Source organism: Scylla paramamosain, chromosome 1 (genome assembly GCF_035594125.1).
Source record: "Scylla paramamosain isolate STU-SP2022 chromosome 1, ASM3559412v1, whole genome shotgun sequence".
NCBI classification, from domain to species: domain Eukaryota; kingdom Metazoa; phylum Arthropoda; class Malacostraca; order Decapoda; family Portunidae; genus Scylla; species Scylla paramamosain.
In genome coordinates this window covers 34,162,630-34,182,235 of record NC_087151.1, presented here as the reverse complement: position 1 = coordinate 34,182,235, position 19,606 = coordinate 34,162,630, and the positions used below count along the sequence as shown (strand labels likewise).

Here is a 19,606-nt window from a genome sequence, read left to right as displayed (position 1 = left end):
TATATATATATATATATATATATATATATATATATATATATATTTTATTGATTTTATTTTTATATTTATTATTATTATTTTTTTTATTTATAGTTTACCTTATTTAATTTAATATACTTATTATTATTTACATATTAAGGTATATTTTTGAGAGCCCTGAGATTTATTTTCTATCTTAGAAATTTTGAAGGACAATCTTATTATTTCTGAATATCCTATATTTTAATGGAGTTTTTTTCATTTTTTTTTTCCCTTTCTTTTAGTGGACAATAAAAATATATGATATTTTCATAAATTTTAATTAGCTCAACCAAAGCAACCAATTTCCCAACAATGAGGAATAACATAAGCATAATTCTCAGGCAATGACAACTACCTAAGTTTACCATATTCATTATTATTATTACCTTGAAGTTATTTAAAATTATGGAAACTAAAGAATGTATCATATTCTTATGAGTGAATACAAATAGTATCAGTTTGTGTGACTTGAGTCATCATATTTTTATTTCCTACAGAATGCATCAAAATGAATAAAAAAGGAGTAATAACATTTGAGTAGGTAAAAAAAAGCTTAGTCATATCCTAACAATTGTACTGATTTCTTAATCTGAATTATGACAAAATAGCTTATATCACCTTACTGTAGAGCAAACTGTTAAGTACATGGCCAAGTCCGTGTTCCTAAACTATTAAAAGACACTGGGTATAAAGGCTTTAGCCAGAGCAAGAATTGGTGCTCCAGTTGGGATGCCTGGAAATGGTCCTGATCCTCCAGCAATATCCAAGTGAGTGTACTTGATGGGCTGCTTGCTGTCCTTCCCATGCTGTCACATAAAGTATTAATGTCATAACAAGTTTTACTTGAGGCATTCAGCATCCTGAACTGACAACATCATTCTTTGAAGGAAGCATTCTTTTGTTCTGGCAAGAAGGGGAGATATATATATATTCTAATATACAAAGGGTGTCCGAGTTACTAGGTAACGAGTTACAAATGTTCTGAGATACAAGCAGTCTACTTGCACCGTGAAATTGTGCCCTTGATATTGTTCCCTTTGTTGACTAAAAGTTCATATTTGGCGCTATGTGCCCTATTTACCTAGTACGCTGTTTCAACACTGCCCACACAGTGCAGCAGTAGAGCGAAGGACCACCTGGCGCCTCAGGACACAGGTCCTGAAGCAGTTTATTTAAAATTTAAATTTAATTTAAAAACTTATCATACTGCACCACAGTGAGTCTGGCTTGAAAATCCATGGCATATGAATCCCTGCCAGTCAGCCTCTGAGAGGCACAGAGGAGGGAGGGTTGGACTGCATGGGGTAGAAAGCCTGCTCCATAAAGTCCAGGTATAGGCAAACATACCTGTCTTATGCTTTCACCCCAGCCATCTTAATAAATTATATGAATGAAGGTGTGTATAACCTGAGATGGAGAGAGGGAGAAAGGAAAAAAAATGTGCATGAGAGAGAGAGAGAGAGAGAGAGAGAGAGAGAGAGAGAGAGAGAGAGAGAGAGAGAGAGAGAGAGAGAGAGAGAGAGAGAGAGAGAGAGAGAGAGAGAGAGAGAGAGAGAGAGAGAGAGAGAGAGAGAGAGAGAGAGAGAGAGAGAGAGAGAGAGAGAGAGAGAGAAAACAAATGTGCATGAGAAAGAGAGAGATGCGTATCACTTTAACCTGGGTTGTATGTCTGGCATCCATGATTCTTGCGTTTGGCAGAAGCCTCAAGCCTGTCACTACTCAGTAGTATCACATCACCCATAAGGCAAGGTGCACTCTCTCTCTCTCTCTCTCTCTCTCTCTCTCTCTCTCTCTCTCTCTCTCTCTCTCTCTCTCTCTCTCTCTGAGTGTCAAGTAAGTAAGCATTACATTGTTTGCGGAACATAGGATACTTTTTTTTACTGACAAATTACGATGACGAGTTATGAGCAAAACATCTTATAAGCAACCTTCAAGAATGTATCTCTTGCAATTTGAACGCCCTCTGTACGGATTATAAACCCTAAGTCCTTACTCATGACTTGAGAAACAATTGTGTATCAAAGTCATGTGCTGGAGCAGGAACAAGTAGCTGTGCAAGAATTAACTGTAAACAGATATATATTCTAATTCCTTTGTATATCTCCAAAACAGAGCTACACAGCACTTAGGAGGAATGGTATGCCAATTCTGGGAGCAGTTCCATCAGACTTTGAAGGCGAATCTATATTTTATATGCACCTCACTCAGAGAATGGAATTATAAGAATGCATATAAATGCCAATCAAATAATTAGTGAAATACAACATACAGGGTGTAACACAAGTTTCTGTGCATATTGCTGGATGTGAAAGTACAGGTTATTTTAAGTCAAAAGTATTCTATGTACAAATGTATTTTGAGGCCTTGTTTTAGCTGTGCTGAGAAATTCAAGAGTGGCTTGGTTGTCATGCACACACACAGACACAGACAAAGACACACACACACACACACACACACACACACACACACACACACACACACACACACACACACACACACACACACACACAAGTGCTAATGTACTGATCTCCATGCCCATACCTGACTTGAGCTAAGCCCTTAATGACCCAGACAGAGTTAATCCCTTAGTGACCTGGCCATTTCAATGAGGTCGACTAATAGGTCAGGTCAGCTACCACCTACACCCCAGGCCAATGGCAGTTGTCTACTGACAACAATCACGTACACACACACACGTCTCCTCAACCTGTTTCTGCGGGGTGTCAGAGGATCCTCAATAAACATGACTAAGTGTGATCCTGCATATCCTATCTCCTTGTGTGTGTGACATGCCAGCCCAGGGATTACAAGGTGACAGATACAATGGTTGGACTAGGCAAGTAACAATGGCAGAGAAACAACACACACTCTCTCTCTCTCTCTCTCTCTCTCTCTCTCTCTCTCTCTCTCTCTCTCTCTCTCTCTCTCTCTCTCTCTCTCTCTCTCTCTCTCTCTCTCTCTCTCTCTCTCTCTCTCTCTCTCTCTCGAAATTATTCAATACAATCTAAATGTATTCCCTGTCACAGTCTCAGTGTGAGACTGCAAGTGACTGGTAATCAACTGATTTGATGCCAGCCTCATTCCACTCTCTCCCTGCCCAGGCAGGCAGGGTGCCATGAAGCCTCTTATTTCATTCATTGTTAATTACAGCATTACCATCCTTGTGTAGTGTTTATCAGTAAATCACCTGTCCATTAATACCATCAGTCTCATTATGGGATACTGTAAAGTTCCAAAACTCAGGAATCATGATTAAATCATTCACAATTTCACTATTGGACATACTTGTACATGTCAACACATCCTGCCATGGATACTAGCCCATCCCAGACTTGTGTCTGTCGCCAGGCAACACTTGAATTTCATAACACAGCTAAACAAGATTTTCCACCTAAAATAAGCTATACTTTCATCTCTAGCAATATTTGCAAAAACATGTGTTACACCCAGTATTTACATAAAGCTGAAAGGAGAGAATAGAGGGAAAAGGGATGCATAAATAATCTAATGCTGAGTTGCCAAGTTAACAAGCTAAGAAATTAAATGGACTTTTGGGAAACTTTTAAAATCATTACAGAATAATAAGAATAATGGAGAGCAATACAATTCAAGTTGTTTGTGCTAAATGCTCACCCTCAAATTTGATGGATATTTAAAGCAGAAGTGGAGATTGTATGAAATGTTTCAAAGATATTTAGTATAGCATTATTACATAACATTTTGACCAAACTGCATGGAAGTGGCTCCAAATTTTTTTCTTAAAACCTGTCAATCTCACCACTGCTATAAAAACAATCACCTACCTTATCCAGACCTGAGGCTAACACCAGGAAGGCTGAAGGACTCTGGTGACCCCTTGGGGTTTGAGTTGAAGGCTTATTGTTGCTTTGGAGGACATCCTCATATTCACTCTTTCCAGCATGGAATTCATAGTCTTCACGTCGAATGGTTGAAACCTGTGAACATTCAATTCTTATCCTAACTTTCACTAAGGAATAGCATCCTAGGAAGGAGATAATGAGAAATATAATATAGTATGAATGAAAGCTTAGCAAGAACAAGACATGTTCATTTTACCCTTTTAAACACTTCTATAAACACATACCCTATGTGTTTTCAATAACTGTTCTCTGAAGATAATTTCCCTAGTTATGCAAATACTCTGAATAAATTTTTCTTTCTTCCCTCTTGTACACATCTGATCTACTTCACACTTAACAAAGTTTCCTGGAGTAAAAATTGTTAAGACACAATCTTTTAATACCTCAATCATGTCCTCAAATAAAATTATCTGATTTTTCTGCTTAGAGGGCCAATATTGTCCCTAAATTTATTCTTGTGCATCTGAAAGGAGCCTGCTGGATTGTCCTTTTCGCTTTATGTATGTTTTTTTTTTTTTTTTTTCTGAGTGATCTAGCTATTTCATTGTACCTATCCTTTAACTGCTGTTCTCCATTTTTTGTTCTCTTATAAATTCCTTTCTTCAGACCTATTTTATATTTCAACCTATTGGTAATCTACTTAGAATTATTTTTGTTTTAAATTATTGTTCTAAACAAGATACGTGATTTTTGTCCTATCTGTAACTCCAAGAAGAGTGAGGTGTCAATGTGTTTTGATGCAACTTTATAGACATACCTCCAGTGGATCAGCCACCTCTTCTCCAGCTGCCTGGATGGTGTGAGCTACAGCAGCCTGGCTGGCTGGGCCATTGTCCATGATAGCAGAGTAACTGTTGCCATATGCCAGACAGCAATGACCAGTAAGTGTTGCAATGGTCATCAGGTGAGGATTGACCTGTAAAGTCATACATATGTAGTCTTTAGCATCTAAATTTCTATCTCCATCTAAGAAAAGATCAATTTTTTTTAAATATTACACTTCCTGTTCTTAACCATCATGATTCTGGATCGTTGATCATTACCTACTAAATGATGAAGCTTGTTTTTTTTTTTTCTATAGCATGATATTCAGATATCCTAAGCAAATATTTTTTAATTACAAATGTGATCTAAAACATGATTAATCTGAAGATCCTAATAATATACTGTACACTAAGAACTTTGTGATATATATGATGAAAATGGCAGGATCTCAACAGAAGCTTAGCCCAAGTCCATGTTCTACATTTGGGTATCAGCTGATCTGTCCAACACTTACAAATATCTGAGTTTCTGGCTTGCTAAACAATGAGTTGATTCAAAGGCTATATTACCTTAAACACCACAATTTTATACTGATCAAACTACAAGTACAGTGAAGAAATGCAATTCAGCACAAGTCGTCATTTATTCCCTTCCACATTTCATAGTAAAACTTCTATCAACACCCACCTCTTTGACAGCCTTTTCCTTCATGAGACACAGCACATCAGCCATGGCCATCCGTCCCTCTGCATCAGTGTTGCCAATTCGAATCCGTACTCCAGCACGAGAGGTTATAATCTCGTCAGCTACATAGCATTCTGATCCAACACTGTTCCGGACCATTGCCATGGAGCCAATTACCTGTTGTGAATATGACATGCCTTTTGAAATATGAAAAGGCATCACAGCAGTAAGATTATGATAAATTATAAAAAAGAATGCTCATTTCATTGATGATTCTATGATTTCATATAGTGAGAAATAAAAATATTTTTCTTTATATATATTCTATTGCATAGAGATATTGACCAAGAACTATAATATTGGAAAAAATAGGATGCTCTCCCTAAAATAAACAGTAATTCTTAAGGGTCTAATTTAGTTTTCCAGGTGTCTCAATACTCCTTTCTTAAATAATCTGTCAAAGATAAAGGGACAAAACTGAATAAGGCAGTGCTCCAGAGTTTGCCAGTGTGATTAACTGAAGATGCAGATCATTCTTGAGTATGTACAATGATTAGGCTGGTACTGTGTGCTGGAGCCATGGGAAATGGGATACATGCAGACAGAAATTTTAGAATGCAGTAACCATGAAAACAGAAGAACAATGCAAGAGATACAACACTTCACTAACTTTGAAAGACTAGTTAAGGATGAGAAAGTTTACCTTTAACACCTTCCTACTTGGAAGTATTATGAGTGAATCCCCCAACACATACACATGAGATCTGTACTTCATATCTAGGTGAGCAAGGTCCTTGCATTTAGAGTCAGCATCTTTGGTAGGATAGGGGAAGAAGCAACAAAAGATGACACAAAAAAGTGATTATCATAAAGGTTGATTCAGATAAATATTTCACATTAAAATTTATAACTTTTAGTAAAGACAACGAAAAATTTTCATAGTTGAGAAAAGATCAAATGAATGCAAAAGTTTTGTACAGGATTCCACTGTTATAGAACTATGGAGAACTGAGTAAATCATATCTGTATATCATGCTTCACTTAATTTTCATCCAGCCATTTCTAATTCTCACCACTACACTAGTAGCACTGCCTCCAACACAAATCACATATCCTACATAATTTTTTTTTTTCTGTTTAAGTCCTTTAATTCTTCTTTACTGTTGCTACAACTATTGTTTCACTTCCATGAATGTGAAGTATACACTGCTTGAAACCATCATAAAACTATCCTAAATGTTCAAAGTAATAAAAATGTTCTCATAGCACATTATAACTAACTAACACACCTACCTTCAAATTGGGTGGCTGCAGCTTACTGAGGATCTGCATGAAACCTGCTACAGCTGCTGAGCCACACTTGTCCCGGTGCATGCCAGCCATCACACCCCCGGCCTTGATATCAGCTCCACCAGTGTCGTAAGTGACCCCCTTTCCTACCAGCATCAGAGTGTACTCTACAGGGCCTGATCCCACATAGGTGAGGTGAATCACACGCCCACGATGACGTGCTACCCCTGAGGAAGACAAAAAGGGCAGTGTACTAAAAGTATTACAGAGTTCAAAATCTAATGAGTCAATCTATTTGTTGTTTTTATCTCTAAAATACATTTATAAATTCAATACATGTATAACAAACTTAAGTGCATGTGTAAATGTTTTGTTATACATTCAGGGCAGTGCATATGGTACAATGTTGCTTTTCTTATTTGTAAGTGTGAAGCCTGGACATAAACAGATGTCAACTCATTAGACTTGAAGATTAAATTTCTCAACTGTGCTCTGAAAAATCAAAACAGCCACAGTATATTTAAGAATGAATTTAATGCATGTTACATCACTACAATGCTACTTGAAATTGAAATCTAAGCCACTTTAGTAACTACAGACTGAAAATTAACCTAATATAATTTATAAGATTATCTGCAAGGTTAGCACATACTCTACCAAAAGAACATGGAGACAATAATCATTATGATTTTACTGATAATAATACATTCAGTTTTCCTTATTTAAATCTATTTTTCAAACTAACTATAAATGATCACTAATGAAACATTACACTACATATGAGGTGCAATCAACAAGTTCCAAGGCTGTTTCCACCACAAACAATCAAAACAGATCATCCATATGAATGAACATAAGACAGCAGCTTTAGTAAGTCAGTATGCAACATGGTGTTAAGCTGTTATCATCACTTCCTGTATTATGCTCCTTTTTTTTTGCAATCTAGTTCACTTGCTCACTTTCAAACTTGAACAGAAAACAGACATCTTATTCAATTTCAGTCAAGAAACTGGCAAAATATCCCTAAAACGAAGCAGGTATACAACAATGAGAAGGGGTGAGGTGTTTTGAGTGGCATTCATGCACCAAGGGAGACAACTTTATGCTGGGACAACCATCCACAAGCACAACCCCAAAGTGTCATGAAAAATGGTATAGTTTTCACATCAGCTGTCAGTGCATCATATGGAACAGTTCATGTACTATTCAAGTCTTAAACTTAAACTTGCACCATGACCATCCTGAGTTCACACCTAGGCTTTGATTGAACTCCAAGGACAAATAGCACTTTAAAGTCTGTGAGGATTTTTATCATCACATACACATCACCTTCACATAAAAATTAGCTGGTGGTGAGAGCTGGTTTCACAACTATGATCCAGATACCAAACACCATATTTCATATTGAAAGAGCTTGCACTCTCCAGGACCAGAGAAGGCAATGTAGGTCAGGAGTACAAGCAAGAGATTATTTATTTATTTATTTATTTTTATCATTATTATTTTCTTTTTTTACCATAAATTTTGACTGTTCTATGGGATCTGAGGGAGATCAAATTATGTGATACTCGTATGTAGCACACCAGAAACTGGATGCTCCATCATGACAGTAGGCCTTCTTGCAATGCAAGGGTAACAAGAAGAGCAACATGATCATCACTCACTATATCATCTATTTTCCAGATTTAGCAAACTGCTTCTTTCCAACATAAAGGTCAAGTTGAAGGATCACCATTTTGACACTGTGGAGGAGATCCAGCATAGCATTCAACACACTAAAAGAACAGGATTTCTAGGGAACATTTTAAGTGTGACGCAGATGCTAAAAGTGGTGAATTTGTGCACAAACTGAATACCTCAAAAAGAATGGTGATGAAACTAAAATTAGATCAGGTTTTGGGCTTTTAAGGATGTACCCTAGAAACTGTTCATCACATCTCATACCACAAACTATAATATCAATAAATTTACGTATAATTACCTTTAGCACATCTATTGACAGCTGAGAAGAGGGGGAATTCGCGGCAGAGTGTAGCATCATCTGATACTACATTTACAGTTACACTGCTCCCCTCAAACACCTTCTTAACATAATCCTCAACTCGAGGAGGAGCCATGCGCTCAGGATCAGAGCCTCCGATGTCACGTGCAACAACCCTGGGAATTGCACACAATGTAGCAATGTGTCTATATAACAATGACAGTATAAATCTACTACTGATCAATTTACAAATCAAGGTGTGGGTGGGCTGCATTACCTGCTTCAGCATGGCAACCCCATTTCAAACTTTTAGCTTCTCAATACCTTGAGAGGAAGCTCTACATTAGAGAAATTTTCACAAACTCATTTATCTGTTTTTTTGACCAGTTATGCTCTTGCCACTACATAAACCACAATAATATCATGCTCCCAGGCAATTACATAAACACATGTGTAATTCACCTGGAAATTTCAAAATAATAATATCTTCTGGTTAAGCATGACTTTGTAGTATTTTGAACAATGTATTCAGGTCTCATCTTATTTCAATCTCGTATCACCACTGGTATTAACTTCTTAGGGTCTCCTTTCATATATTGTATTTCATGGTTTCCTCTCTTCATTAACAGAGGAAATCTAAGAACAATACAACAAAAGATGCTTACATGATCCTAAAACAAGGTAAACAAAGTAAAAGACTGCAAAAAACATTCTTATCCATCATGAGTTCCATCTTTGAAGGAATATATGAAACTTTCTGTAATTTTTTTAGTTTTATTTCAATATACTATAAAACCAAAACAGATACCACTCACCTTCCACTCTCTAGGGCAACAGCCAGTTGGACAGTCTTGTTGCTACCCACAAAGCCAAGCACTGATGTCTTTGAGGCCTTCTTGGGCACATCCTCTCTGATCTTTAACAAGCATGAATACAAAAGAATGAAGGTATGAAATCAAGCTAAAATATAACTTTCCTCACCACGATTCCTTTTGTACACAAACTCCTTTGAACTCTTTTTTTTTTTTTTTATCTGCAGATGACACCTCTTCCTAAGAATTTCCTCAATAAGATGGCTCTGACAAAAGTGTCCCCATTTATTTTTAGAAAGAAAATTATCTCAAACAGAAAAAAAATCCTTATGATGTGGGGAAGCAGCTGCCACATACCAATAAGAAAAACACCTACCTCAAGAGGAACATAGAGAGCATGCAGAGCACCCAGAAGTGTCACCAGGTCAGCCTGAGGAAAGGCCTGATCAGGGCCACGTACAAGAAGAGGCCGTCGTATGCCAACCTTTAAGGCCCTGTAAAAAGTGCTACAGTGAACAAATAAAGTTACCTAAGGCAAAGTTTCACTGGTAACATATTTCATGTTATACTCTTCCTCTGAATAAGAGTAAAAACTTCCTTTTTTTCAGATCCTAATGTTTATTTCACTGTTCCCCTGGACATGCTACAATAAATCATAATCAGCAGATGTTGGTGACTCGTTTAATTTCACAGGTTGCATTCAGAGTTCATTTACGAAGAAATAAGAAACATTAATATATATTCAACAAGAAGCAATTTGGTATTCTTACTTTCTCGTATCCAATGACATACTTGGGTCTCAGTGCAATACTGTGCACTCAGTGCAACAATATCACATTTTCATTAAAAACTGCATGGCTGCTGTGTCTCTAATGGAGTTTTCTGTTCCTTTGCATTATAACTAATTCTTTTAAGCACTTCAACAAATAATGAATATTGACACACACACACACACACACACACACACAGACAATGGTTCTGCAACAACACACAAGGAAGATGTACTGTAGTGACAGCAATTATATACACTACATAGCTTTAAGAGAAGCATGTCTCCCTAGAACTTTCTACAATTACACAATGCACTAAAATGTTTCACAACACAACTGCATGTAACAGTGATAATTTTCATTAACTCTTATTCATATGGTGCGAATAACTTCAAGAGATAAGGAGTAATTTCATAATTACTTCGTACTTAAATAATGCAAATACACAAGAATGATGTCCATAATTAAAGAAAGTGTAGGTGTATGCAGCTCCTTCAGTAAATCATGAATCAGTAGAAGTGCAGTGATGCTACCACTTGCCTTTTTATCCCTTCTGCAGCAGCATCTGCAAACCTTCGCACGTCATCCTGGTCACGTTCCAGTGGGCCAGTAGGGGCAAAAACTAAGCGGGCAGCAGGCAACTCCACCCTGACACAGCCTCCATCCTTCAACAGTGACTCATCTGCAATAACACAATCTTCCTCAGCTTACTTTTCTTCTTTTTTAATCCAATCCAATCATACACCATGATCAAGTAAGGATTAATGACCTATTAATATTTCTAATGCTTCCTGTCCTCTATTACCCAATCCAAAGCCTATTTACTGTTCTTAGCAATAATTTTCAATGAAACACAGCACTTACAGACTTTCTTCATTTGTAACAACCTCATTCTCTCAGTACTCTTTTTCATAATTATTTACCTACTATATCTGATGCCTCACAAGGCACTAAATCTTGAAATACACCTGCTTCAGAGAGATAAGTTTGATCTGTAATAAACACACACTACTTGATGCAGAATACATAGTTTGACAAGATGTTATTGCTCCCACCTCACATTCAATTGTTTATCTCATTAGTTACTTGTGACAGACATGGGGATGATTTTAGCTTCACACTCCCAACTTCAACTTCAAAACTGCATGAGAAAATTTCTTGAGAGTTTTAGAGGAAGACTGCATCTTGTAAGCTGTCCAATACAGTACTTTTCATGACTGATAAATCTCTAAAAGCTTACCAAAACTTGCTTGTTCCTTGAGTGGTGCCTGAAGTGGGCTGAACTGCCCTTGAAGCTTCTCCAAAGAGTCAGTTACCAGCACGATTCCATCATAACCAGCTGCTGCCACAGATGCTTCTGCTCGCACCTCACACGGAACACTGAAGAGAGGGCATCACATGCAAAAAAATGTTATGATGCAGCTTGTGTTGGTGCATGCAGATATTTACAATGGTAATATTTTTCAGAGAGCATACTACCTCTATCTGTCATATATCATGATTATAATCACAAGTTTCAATGAACATGTGACATCTTATTGGTAACCCCTACGGGCAGGGGCACTGTTGCAAATCATTTCCCTTCATACAGCAATGTTTTGACATTTTCATGGATTTTGCTCTATTCTGATAATTAATTTCACAGCTTTGATAGCGTTAATTACTTTAAATTTAAGGCCATCCCCTTTATCCATCCTTTCTCTTTAATTTGTCACAAACCTGAAATCTCATGATCATTTTTTTTTATGTGAGTTATTTTCTTCTTGCAGTAGACTTATGTTCAGAATGGTGCCTAGTATTTACAAGGCAAGAGGTTAATCCTCTCCATGCTCCTCACTGATAACTGTGTTTCACCATATTTTCATTTTTTTCATGCCAGTCACCAAATTTGTGGCTCACATGGCCTCCCTCACATTTTCTGTTAAGAGCAGGCTTAAGAGGAGTTGAAGACACAGGCTACAGAAATTCTGGGTCAGAAATGGATTAAGAAAAAAAAAAAAAAAAAAAAAAAAAAAAAAAAAAAAAAAAAAAAAAAAAACTGCAGATCTTCTCATCATGACAATTGCAGCAACACTGAGTGAGAGTACAGTAGTTGTGTGAAGGCCTGGGAGTCATCCTAACCACAAACCACTGCAACAACTTAAAAATGAGAGAAGGAAAAGACAAACTGGAAAACCTTATAACCTACCTCTTAAGGGTTAAGGCACTCAACAGGAAGTGAGAATTATTTACATGATCAAGACACAGACAAAATGGAATAAGGTAAAGTGTAGAAAATGGGTTTCACTCCATTTCTAACAATATGTGGAAGATAAGGAAAAGCATTCTTCAAAAACTGTATTAAGAAGACTTGCAGGAGTACTTCATAATAGAATACTGTTACATCCTTACACCTTCCATCAGTAGCATCCACAGAAGAAAATAAAATCCTAATGAAATGTCTAAATTGTAAGCAAAGACTTTCTTCATGTAAAATGAAAATATAAAATTGCTAGTCCAACATCCTTGCCCTTTACTTTTCATTTACTAATATTTTTTTTATGACATACGGAAAATATGGAAACATCCAAGCAAGAATCTTGTACCTTATGAAACACCACAAATAAAGAGCTACTGAAAAAACAAAAATGTTCTGTTTATTTTCAGCCAGTAATTGCCTGCTAAGTTGCTCTTGTAAAGTCATTGTTGACTGAGCAGTAATATGAAGCTACCCCCATCTCACTACAAGCTTTACTTCTGTTCTTTGTAGCTCACTTGTATCAAATAAAACTTGGTGTCTTCATCATTGGACAGTGGAATGATAGTGGATTATGGTGCACCACAAAGATAAGATGGAAATAACTCCCATCCATAAAAATCCCAAACTGCATAAAAACCCACCTCACACACCAAAAAGAAGAAATATATCAATAAGCAGGTAAATAAATCATGAACACATCTGTTGTAGACATATTCAAGGTTTTTTATGTAAGAAGAGCACAGGTCAAGGGCAACAAAAAGAAAAAAGAAAAAGAAAAGAAACAAAAATAAAATGTCCACTAAGAATGCCACTCCCTAAAGATAAGCAAAAATGGATCATCCAAAATTGAAGAATAAGTGTCTTGAAACCTCCCACTTGAAAGGATTCAAGTCAAACAAAGGCAGAAATACAGTAACAGGAAGGAAGTTCCAGAGTTTACCAGAAAAAGCCTGAATAATTTAGGATACTGTTTAACTCTTGGATTAGAGAGGTGGATAGAATAGGGATGAAAGTATAAAGTCTTGTGCAGTAAAACCATGGGAGGAGGGGAAGCATGCAGTAGCAAAATCAGATGAGCAGTTAGCACAAAAATACGGATAGAAAATAGCAAGAGATGCAATGTTGCAGTGATGAAAGAGGCTGAGGAGTCAGTCAATCAGTCAGAAAAGAGTTGATAAGACAAAATGCCTGTGATCTTATAATGGAAAGCATCAAAATATGTGCTTATCAGATTTACACCATAAAATATATATATATATATATATATATATATATATATATATATATATATATATATATATATATATATATATATATATATATATATATATATGCATATGTGTGTGTGTGTGTGTGTGTGTATTTTTTTCTTTTTTTATGTAGGAGGGGCACCGCCCAAGGGCAACAAAAATCCAATAAAAAAAAAGCCCACTGAGATGCTGGTTCCCAAATAGGGTCCAAAGCAGTAGTCAAAATTTGAAGGATAAGTGTCTTGAAACCTCCCTCTTGAAGAAATTAGTCATAGGAAGGTGGAAATACAGAAGCAGGCAAGGAGTTCCAGAGTTTACCAGAGAAAGGGATGAATGATTGAGAATACTGGTTAACTCTTGCATTAGAGAGGTGGACAGAATGGGGGTGAGAGAAAGAAGAAAGTCCTGTGCAGTGAGGCCATGGGAGGAGGGGAGGCATGCTGTTAGCAAGATCAGAAGAGCAGTTAGCATGAAAATAGCAGTAGAAGATAGCTAGAGATGCAACACTGCAGCAATGAAAAAGAGGCTGAAGACAGTCAGTTAGAGGAGACGAGTTGATAAGACAAAAAAATTTTGATTCCACTCTCTCTAAAAGACCAGTATGAGTGGAACCCACTCCCAGACATGTGAAGCATACTACATACATGGACAAATAAGGTCCTTGTACAGGGTTAGTAGCTAGGGGTGAGAAAAACTGGCGGAGACGCCTCAGAATGCCTAACTTCATAGGAGCTGTTTTAGCTAGAGATGAGATGTGAAATTTCCAGTTTAGATTATAAGAAAATGACAGACTGATGATGTTCAGTGTAGAAGAGGGGGACAATTAAGTGTTACTGAAAAAGAGGGGATAGTTGTCTATAAGGTTGTGTTGAGCTGATAGAAAAAGGAATTGAGTTTTTGAATTAATTGAGTCATTGAAGAAGAGGGGATAGTTGTCTATAAGGTTGTGTTGAGTTGATAGATGGAGGAATTGAGTTTTTGAGACATTGAACACTACCAAGTTTGTTCTGCCCCAATCATATATATATATATATATATATATATATATATATATATATATATATATATATATATATATATATATATATATATATATATATATATATATATATCTGATTGGGGCAGAACAAACTTGGTAGTGTTCAATGTCTCAAAAACTATATAAAACTATATATAATATATATATATATATATATATATATATATATATATATATATATATATATATATATATATATATATATATATATATATATATATATATATATATATCTGATTGGGGCAGAACAAACTTGGTAGTGTTCAATGTCTCAAAAACTATATAAAACTATATATATATATATATATATATATATATTATATATAGTTTTATATAGTTTTTGAGACATTGAACACTACCAAGTTTGTTCTGCCCCAATCAGATATATATATACAGATGTACCTCGGTACTCGACCATAATCCGTTCTGAGGTGGTGGTCGAGCACCGATTTGTTCGAACACCGAAACCAATTTTCCCATAAGAAATAATGGAAAGTATTTTAATCCGTTCTTACCATTAAGAAAAATACCTAAAATATTATAAGAACGTGTATCTAAACAACAATAAAACGTAAATGTGCACAAGCAGTACATGATAAAGATAAATAAAGCATTATAAACCATTTTGTATAATTTACTTATGTTTTGGAGAGTGGTTGATGGCATACAGGAATGGATGTGGAGAGGACGGGAGGGAGGGTTATTCCTTGGAAGGGGAATCCCCTTCTATGATGACGCTAGGTAACGCGCCTTCAGGGGTTTTCTCCCTTTTCTCTCTCTTCCGTGGAGGTGAATCTGGCTGGGCAGTAGCCTTCCTCTTTTCTTTAAGAAGGAACCTGTCCATTGTCAGTTGCTTCTGCCTTTTCTGCACTATTTTTCGGAAGTGCGCCATAACAGTGTCATTGAAAATTATCACAGCACGGTTACTGACTGCTGTATCAGGATGGTATTTTTCAACAAACGCCTGCAACTCACCCCACTTAGCACACATGTCATTGATCACTGCACTGGAAGCCTCCTCTCTTACATCCTCATCTTCTGAGGATTTCTGCTCCTGAACCAAATCTTGCTGTTGCTGTTGTTGCAGGTACAATAACTCTTCTGTGGTCAACTCAGAAGAGTGGCCTTCCACAAGCTCATCGATGTCCTCCCTGTTGACCTCAATGCCCATACTTCTTCCCATGGAAAGAATGTCCTCCATGACAGCATTTTCTTCAGTAGTACATGTACCAGCAGGAATAACAGCAGCAGTGCTTGGACCAGCCTCATACTGGAAACCCTCGAAGTCCCTCTCAGGTACACACTCAGGCCAAAGTTTTCGCCATGCAGATTTTAATGTCCTATAAGTGACGTTACCCCAAGCTTGGTCTATTATGTTAACACAATTGAGGATATTAAAGTGATCCTTCCAAAATTCTCTAAGGGTCAACTGGGTATCACATGTCACATCAAAACACTTTCGGAAGAGGGCCTTGGTGTACAGTTTTTTAAAGTTAGCAATTACCTGTTGGTCCATAGGCTGGAGTAAGGGAGTAGTATTGGGGGGCAAGAACTTCACCTTGATGAAACTGTATTCATCTGTTAAGTCATCCTCTAGACCTGGAGGGTGTGCAGGGGCATTGTCCATCACTAAAAGGCATTTTAATTGCAACTTCTTTTCTATGAGGTATGCCTTAACTTGGGGAGCAAACACTTCATGGATCCATTCAGCAAAAAATTGTCTTGTGACCCACGACTTAGTGTTAGCTCGCCACATAACTGGTAACTTAGTTTTTATGATGTTATTTCTCTTGAATACACGGGGATTGTCTGAATGATACACTAATAAGGGCTTCATCTTACAGTCTCCACTAGCATTGGCACACAATAACAGCGTTAGCCTGTCCTTCATAGGCTTGTGACCAGGCATTTTTGTCTCCTCCTTTGTGATGTACGTATTGGCCGGCAATTTCTTCCAAAACAGGCCGGTCTCGTCACAGTTAAACACTTGTTCAGGAACATACTCTTCAGCCTTGATGGTCTCGCTGAATTCTGTAACATATTTCTCAGCCGCTGCTTTGTCCGAACTGGCTGCCTCCCCATGCCTGGTAACTCTATGAATTCCCGTTCTATGTCTAAATTTTTCAAACCATCCCTTGCTTGCCTTGAAAGTAAATGAACTAGCACTTTCACCTCCAGTAGTTTTCAATAGATCTTCGTAAATTTGAAGAGCTTTTTCGCAGATGAGAGCTTCACTAATGCTGTCCCCTGACATCTTTTCCTTGGTGAAGATAAGAAGCAACTTCTCCATTTCTTCCATTATCTGAGGCCTTTGCTTACTAATTGCTGTCACTCCCATTGCAACATCAGCTTTCTTTAACACTTCCTTATGCTTCAAGATAGTGGAAATGGTTGACTTTGCCATTTCGTACTGCGACGCGAGGTCGGACACTCGTACACCACTTTCATATTTTGCTATAATTTCCTTCTTCAGTTCAATAGTGGTCCTCACTGTTTTCCTCTTTGCCTTCCCCTTATCACTGTCTTTCTTTGGACCCATTATTAAGGGCTAGAGCAACACGAAAAAGTTTAAATCTGGGAAGAAATACTCGAACAAACTACGTATGTCTTACTCCGCTGGCGGTCTGAGTCGAACTGACGCTTACCCGCTGGCGCTGGCCGAGAAGGGCCGAGAAGGGCCAAGGAGTGCGTTCGGGTCGACTCGGCTAGTCGAGTACCGAAAATCTGTTCGAGGTCCGATGCATTTTCTACTCGAATTTTTTGGTCGAGCACCGATTTGGTCGAGTATAGAGGCGGTCGAGTACCGAGGTACGACTATATATATATATATATATATATATATATATATATATATATATATATATATATATATATATATATATATATATATATATATATATATATATATATATCTGATTGGGGCAGAACAAACTTGGTAGTGTTCAGTGTCTCAAAAACTATATAAAACTATATATATAATATATATATATATATATATATATATATATATATATATATATATATATATATATATATATATATATATATATATATATATATATATATATATATATATATATATATATATATATTATCACAGTCAGCTGCCACTTAGAAACTATCTAATGTTTTTATATAAGGGGAAAATATTATAACCATCATTATTCTAGCCCATCCTAATGTAATTAGACAAATAATTAAGGAATATTATATATAAAAGAATTGAGTTCAAATATAACTGTTCATTTCTGATGGTATGTTTTACTTTAGTACAATAATTATAAAACCTATACTCATCAGAGATCCCCAAGTGTTGGTATGCTGTGAGATGTACCTTGAAGCAGCCATGTGTGGTGTGGGTGTCTGGAGCACTGAGAACATGATAGTTGCTGCCCACATCCACCCACCAATGTTGCCATTTGCCTCATACTCACAACAATTACTATAAACAGCTCAAAATTCATTCTAATTCAGTAAATATAAAAGTAAATCCCCACAAATCAATAACTCTTGTAAATCCAAATATCAGAAAGCAAATCATTCCAAAGACTCAGAATCAATAGCAAAAAAAGTCAATTAAAATATGCTGTCATGATGAGACAGAAGCACTTGTCTCTTATCAGATTCTGAGTGTTGTCCTTTTGACTCATATGACTTTATCTAATCTATTTGAAGAATTCTTGGCTTCTTACAATGAGTCAGCAATACTGACATAGACTGGTCTTTGATATAAGTAAGCAGATTTTCATAACATCACCACAAAGAGAGGTGTGTGTATATGTGTGTGTGTGTGTGTATGTATGTATGTATATATATATATATATATATATATATATATATATATATATATATATATATATATATATATATATATATATATATATATATATATATATATATATATATATATATATATATATATATATATATATATATATATATATATATATATATATATATATATATATATATATATATATATATATATATATATATATATATATATATATATATATATATATATATATATATATATATATATATATATATATATATATATATATATATATATATATATATATATATATATACTTTAAAACAGAAGAATACAGGAGACTACAAAGACCACTTGATCAACACAGTGCAGTTCCTAAATGTACTAAAACAACTGTAAGTGTTGTGAGATGCCAATAAACTAATGAGATAACCAGTAATAATCTCTATCTTTTAATCTTGTCAAGATAAAGTGTGGCCTTGGAGACACACCTACTATGTAATCTGAGAGAACATGGAAACAACTTTTGTTGCTCAGGCTCACTACTGTGAAGTCAACTAAAAATCTATTGCTACCAGTTTCTTCATGGCAACATTAGCATTCTTAGTTCCAGAATGAATATCAGAATTGACAAACAGATTCTTGTAATTTTTTTTTTCTTTTATATATATATCAAAGCAAGAATGTATCCCTTATGTACAAGGTGGTATCAAAAAGTTTTGACATTAGTGCCACTGCAGAAGGCCAATAAATGACAGTAAAAGGATGCCAGTTCTATGGAGCTGAGCAGTATAAGTTATTAAGCAGTCTACTGACTGGTGTCATCCTATTAACTTTGTGAGCTTAGTGAGATTATTATTAACGTCAGTGGTGGCCCACAGCTTAAACTAGGGGGAGTTTTGCTTCAGAAGAGTTTTTTAGACATTGTTTTACTATTGTGTAAAACAAAATAGACATACAGAAATAAAATTTATATATGATTACATATGTGTGTGTGTGTGTGTGTGTGTGTGTGTGTGTGTGTGTGTGTGTGTGTGTGTGTGTGTGTGTGTGTGTGTGTTTACCTAGTTGTGACATACGGGAGAGGAGCTAAGCTCAT

At 36.1% G+C, this 19,606-nt stretch overlaps 1 protein-coding gene across 1 annotated transcript; it reads right to left on the bottom strand.

Moving 5' to 3' along the window:
• Window positions 1-283: 283 nt before the first annotated feature.
• Window positions 284-18,181, bottom strand: LOC135104465 (putative aminopeptidase W07G4.4). The gene is made up of 11 exons (XM_064011945.1): window positions 18,067-18,181; window positions 11,445-11,584; window positions 10,745-10,886; window positions 9,811-9,928; window positions 9,438-9,538; window positions 8,623-8,798; window positions 6,645-6,868; window positions 5,355-5,528; window positions 4,660-4,818; window positions 3,825-3,977; window positions 284-827 (listed from the first exon to the last, which is right to left on the bottom strand). The coding sequence occupies exons 1-11, from the start codon at window positions 18,129-18,131 to the stop codon at window positions 693-695; spliced, it is 1,587 nt and encodes a 528-aa protein (XP_063868015.1). The 5' UTR covers window positions 18,132-18,181; the 3' UTR covers window positions 284-692.
• Window positions 18,182-19,606: the final 1,425 nt, after the last annotated feature.

Coding starts and splice junctions, on each gene's coding strand:
- LOC135104465 (XM_064011945.1), bottom strand. CDS start 18,131: ATGTGGGCAGCAACTATCATGTTCTCAGTGCTCCAGACACCCACACCA. Junction 10,887..11,444: donor CAAGGAACAAGCAAGTTTTG/GTAAGCTTTTAG, acceptor GTGTTATTGCAG/ATGAGTCACTGTTGAAGGAT. Junction 828..3,824: donor TAGCCTCAGGTCTGGATAAG/GTAGGTGATTGT, acceptor TTTATGTGACAG/CATGGGAAGGACAGCAAGCA.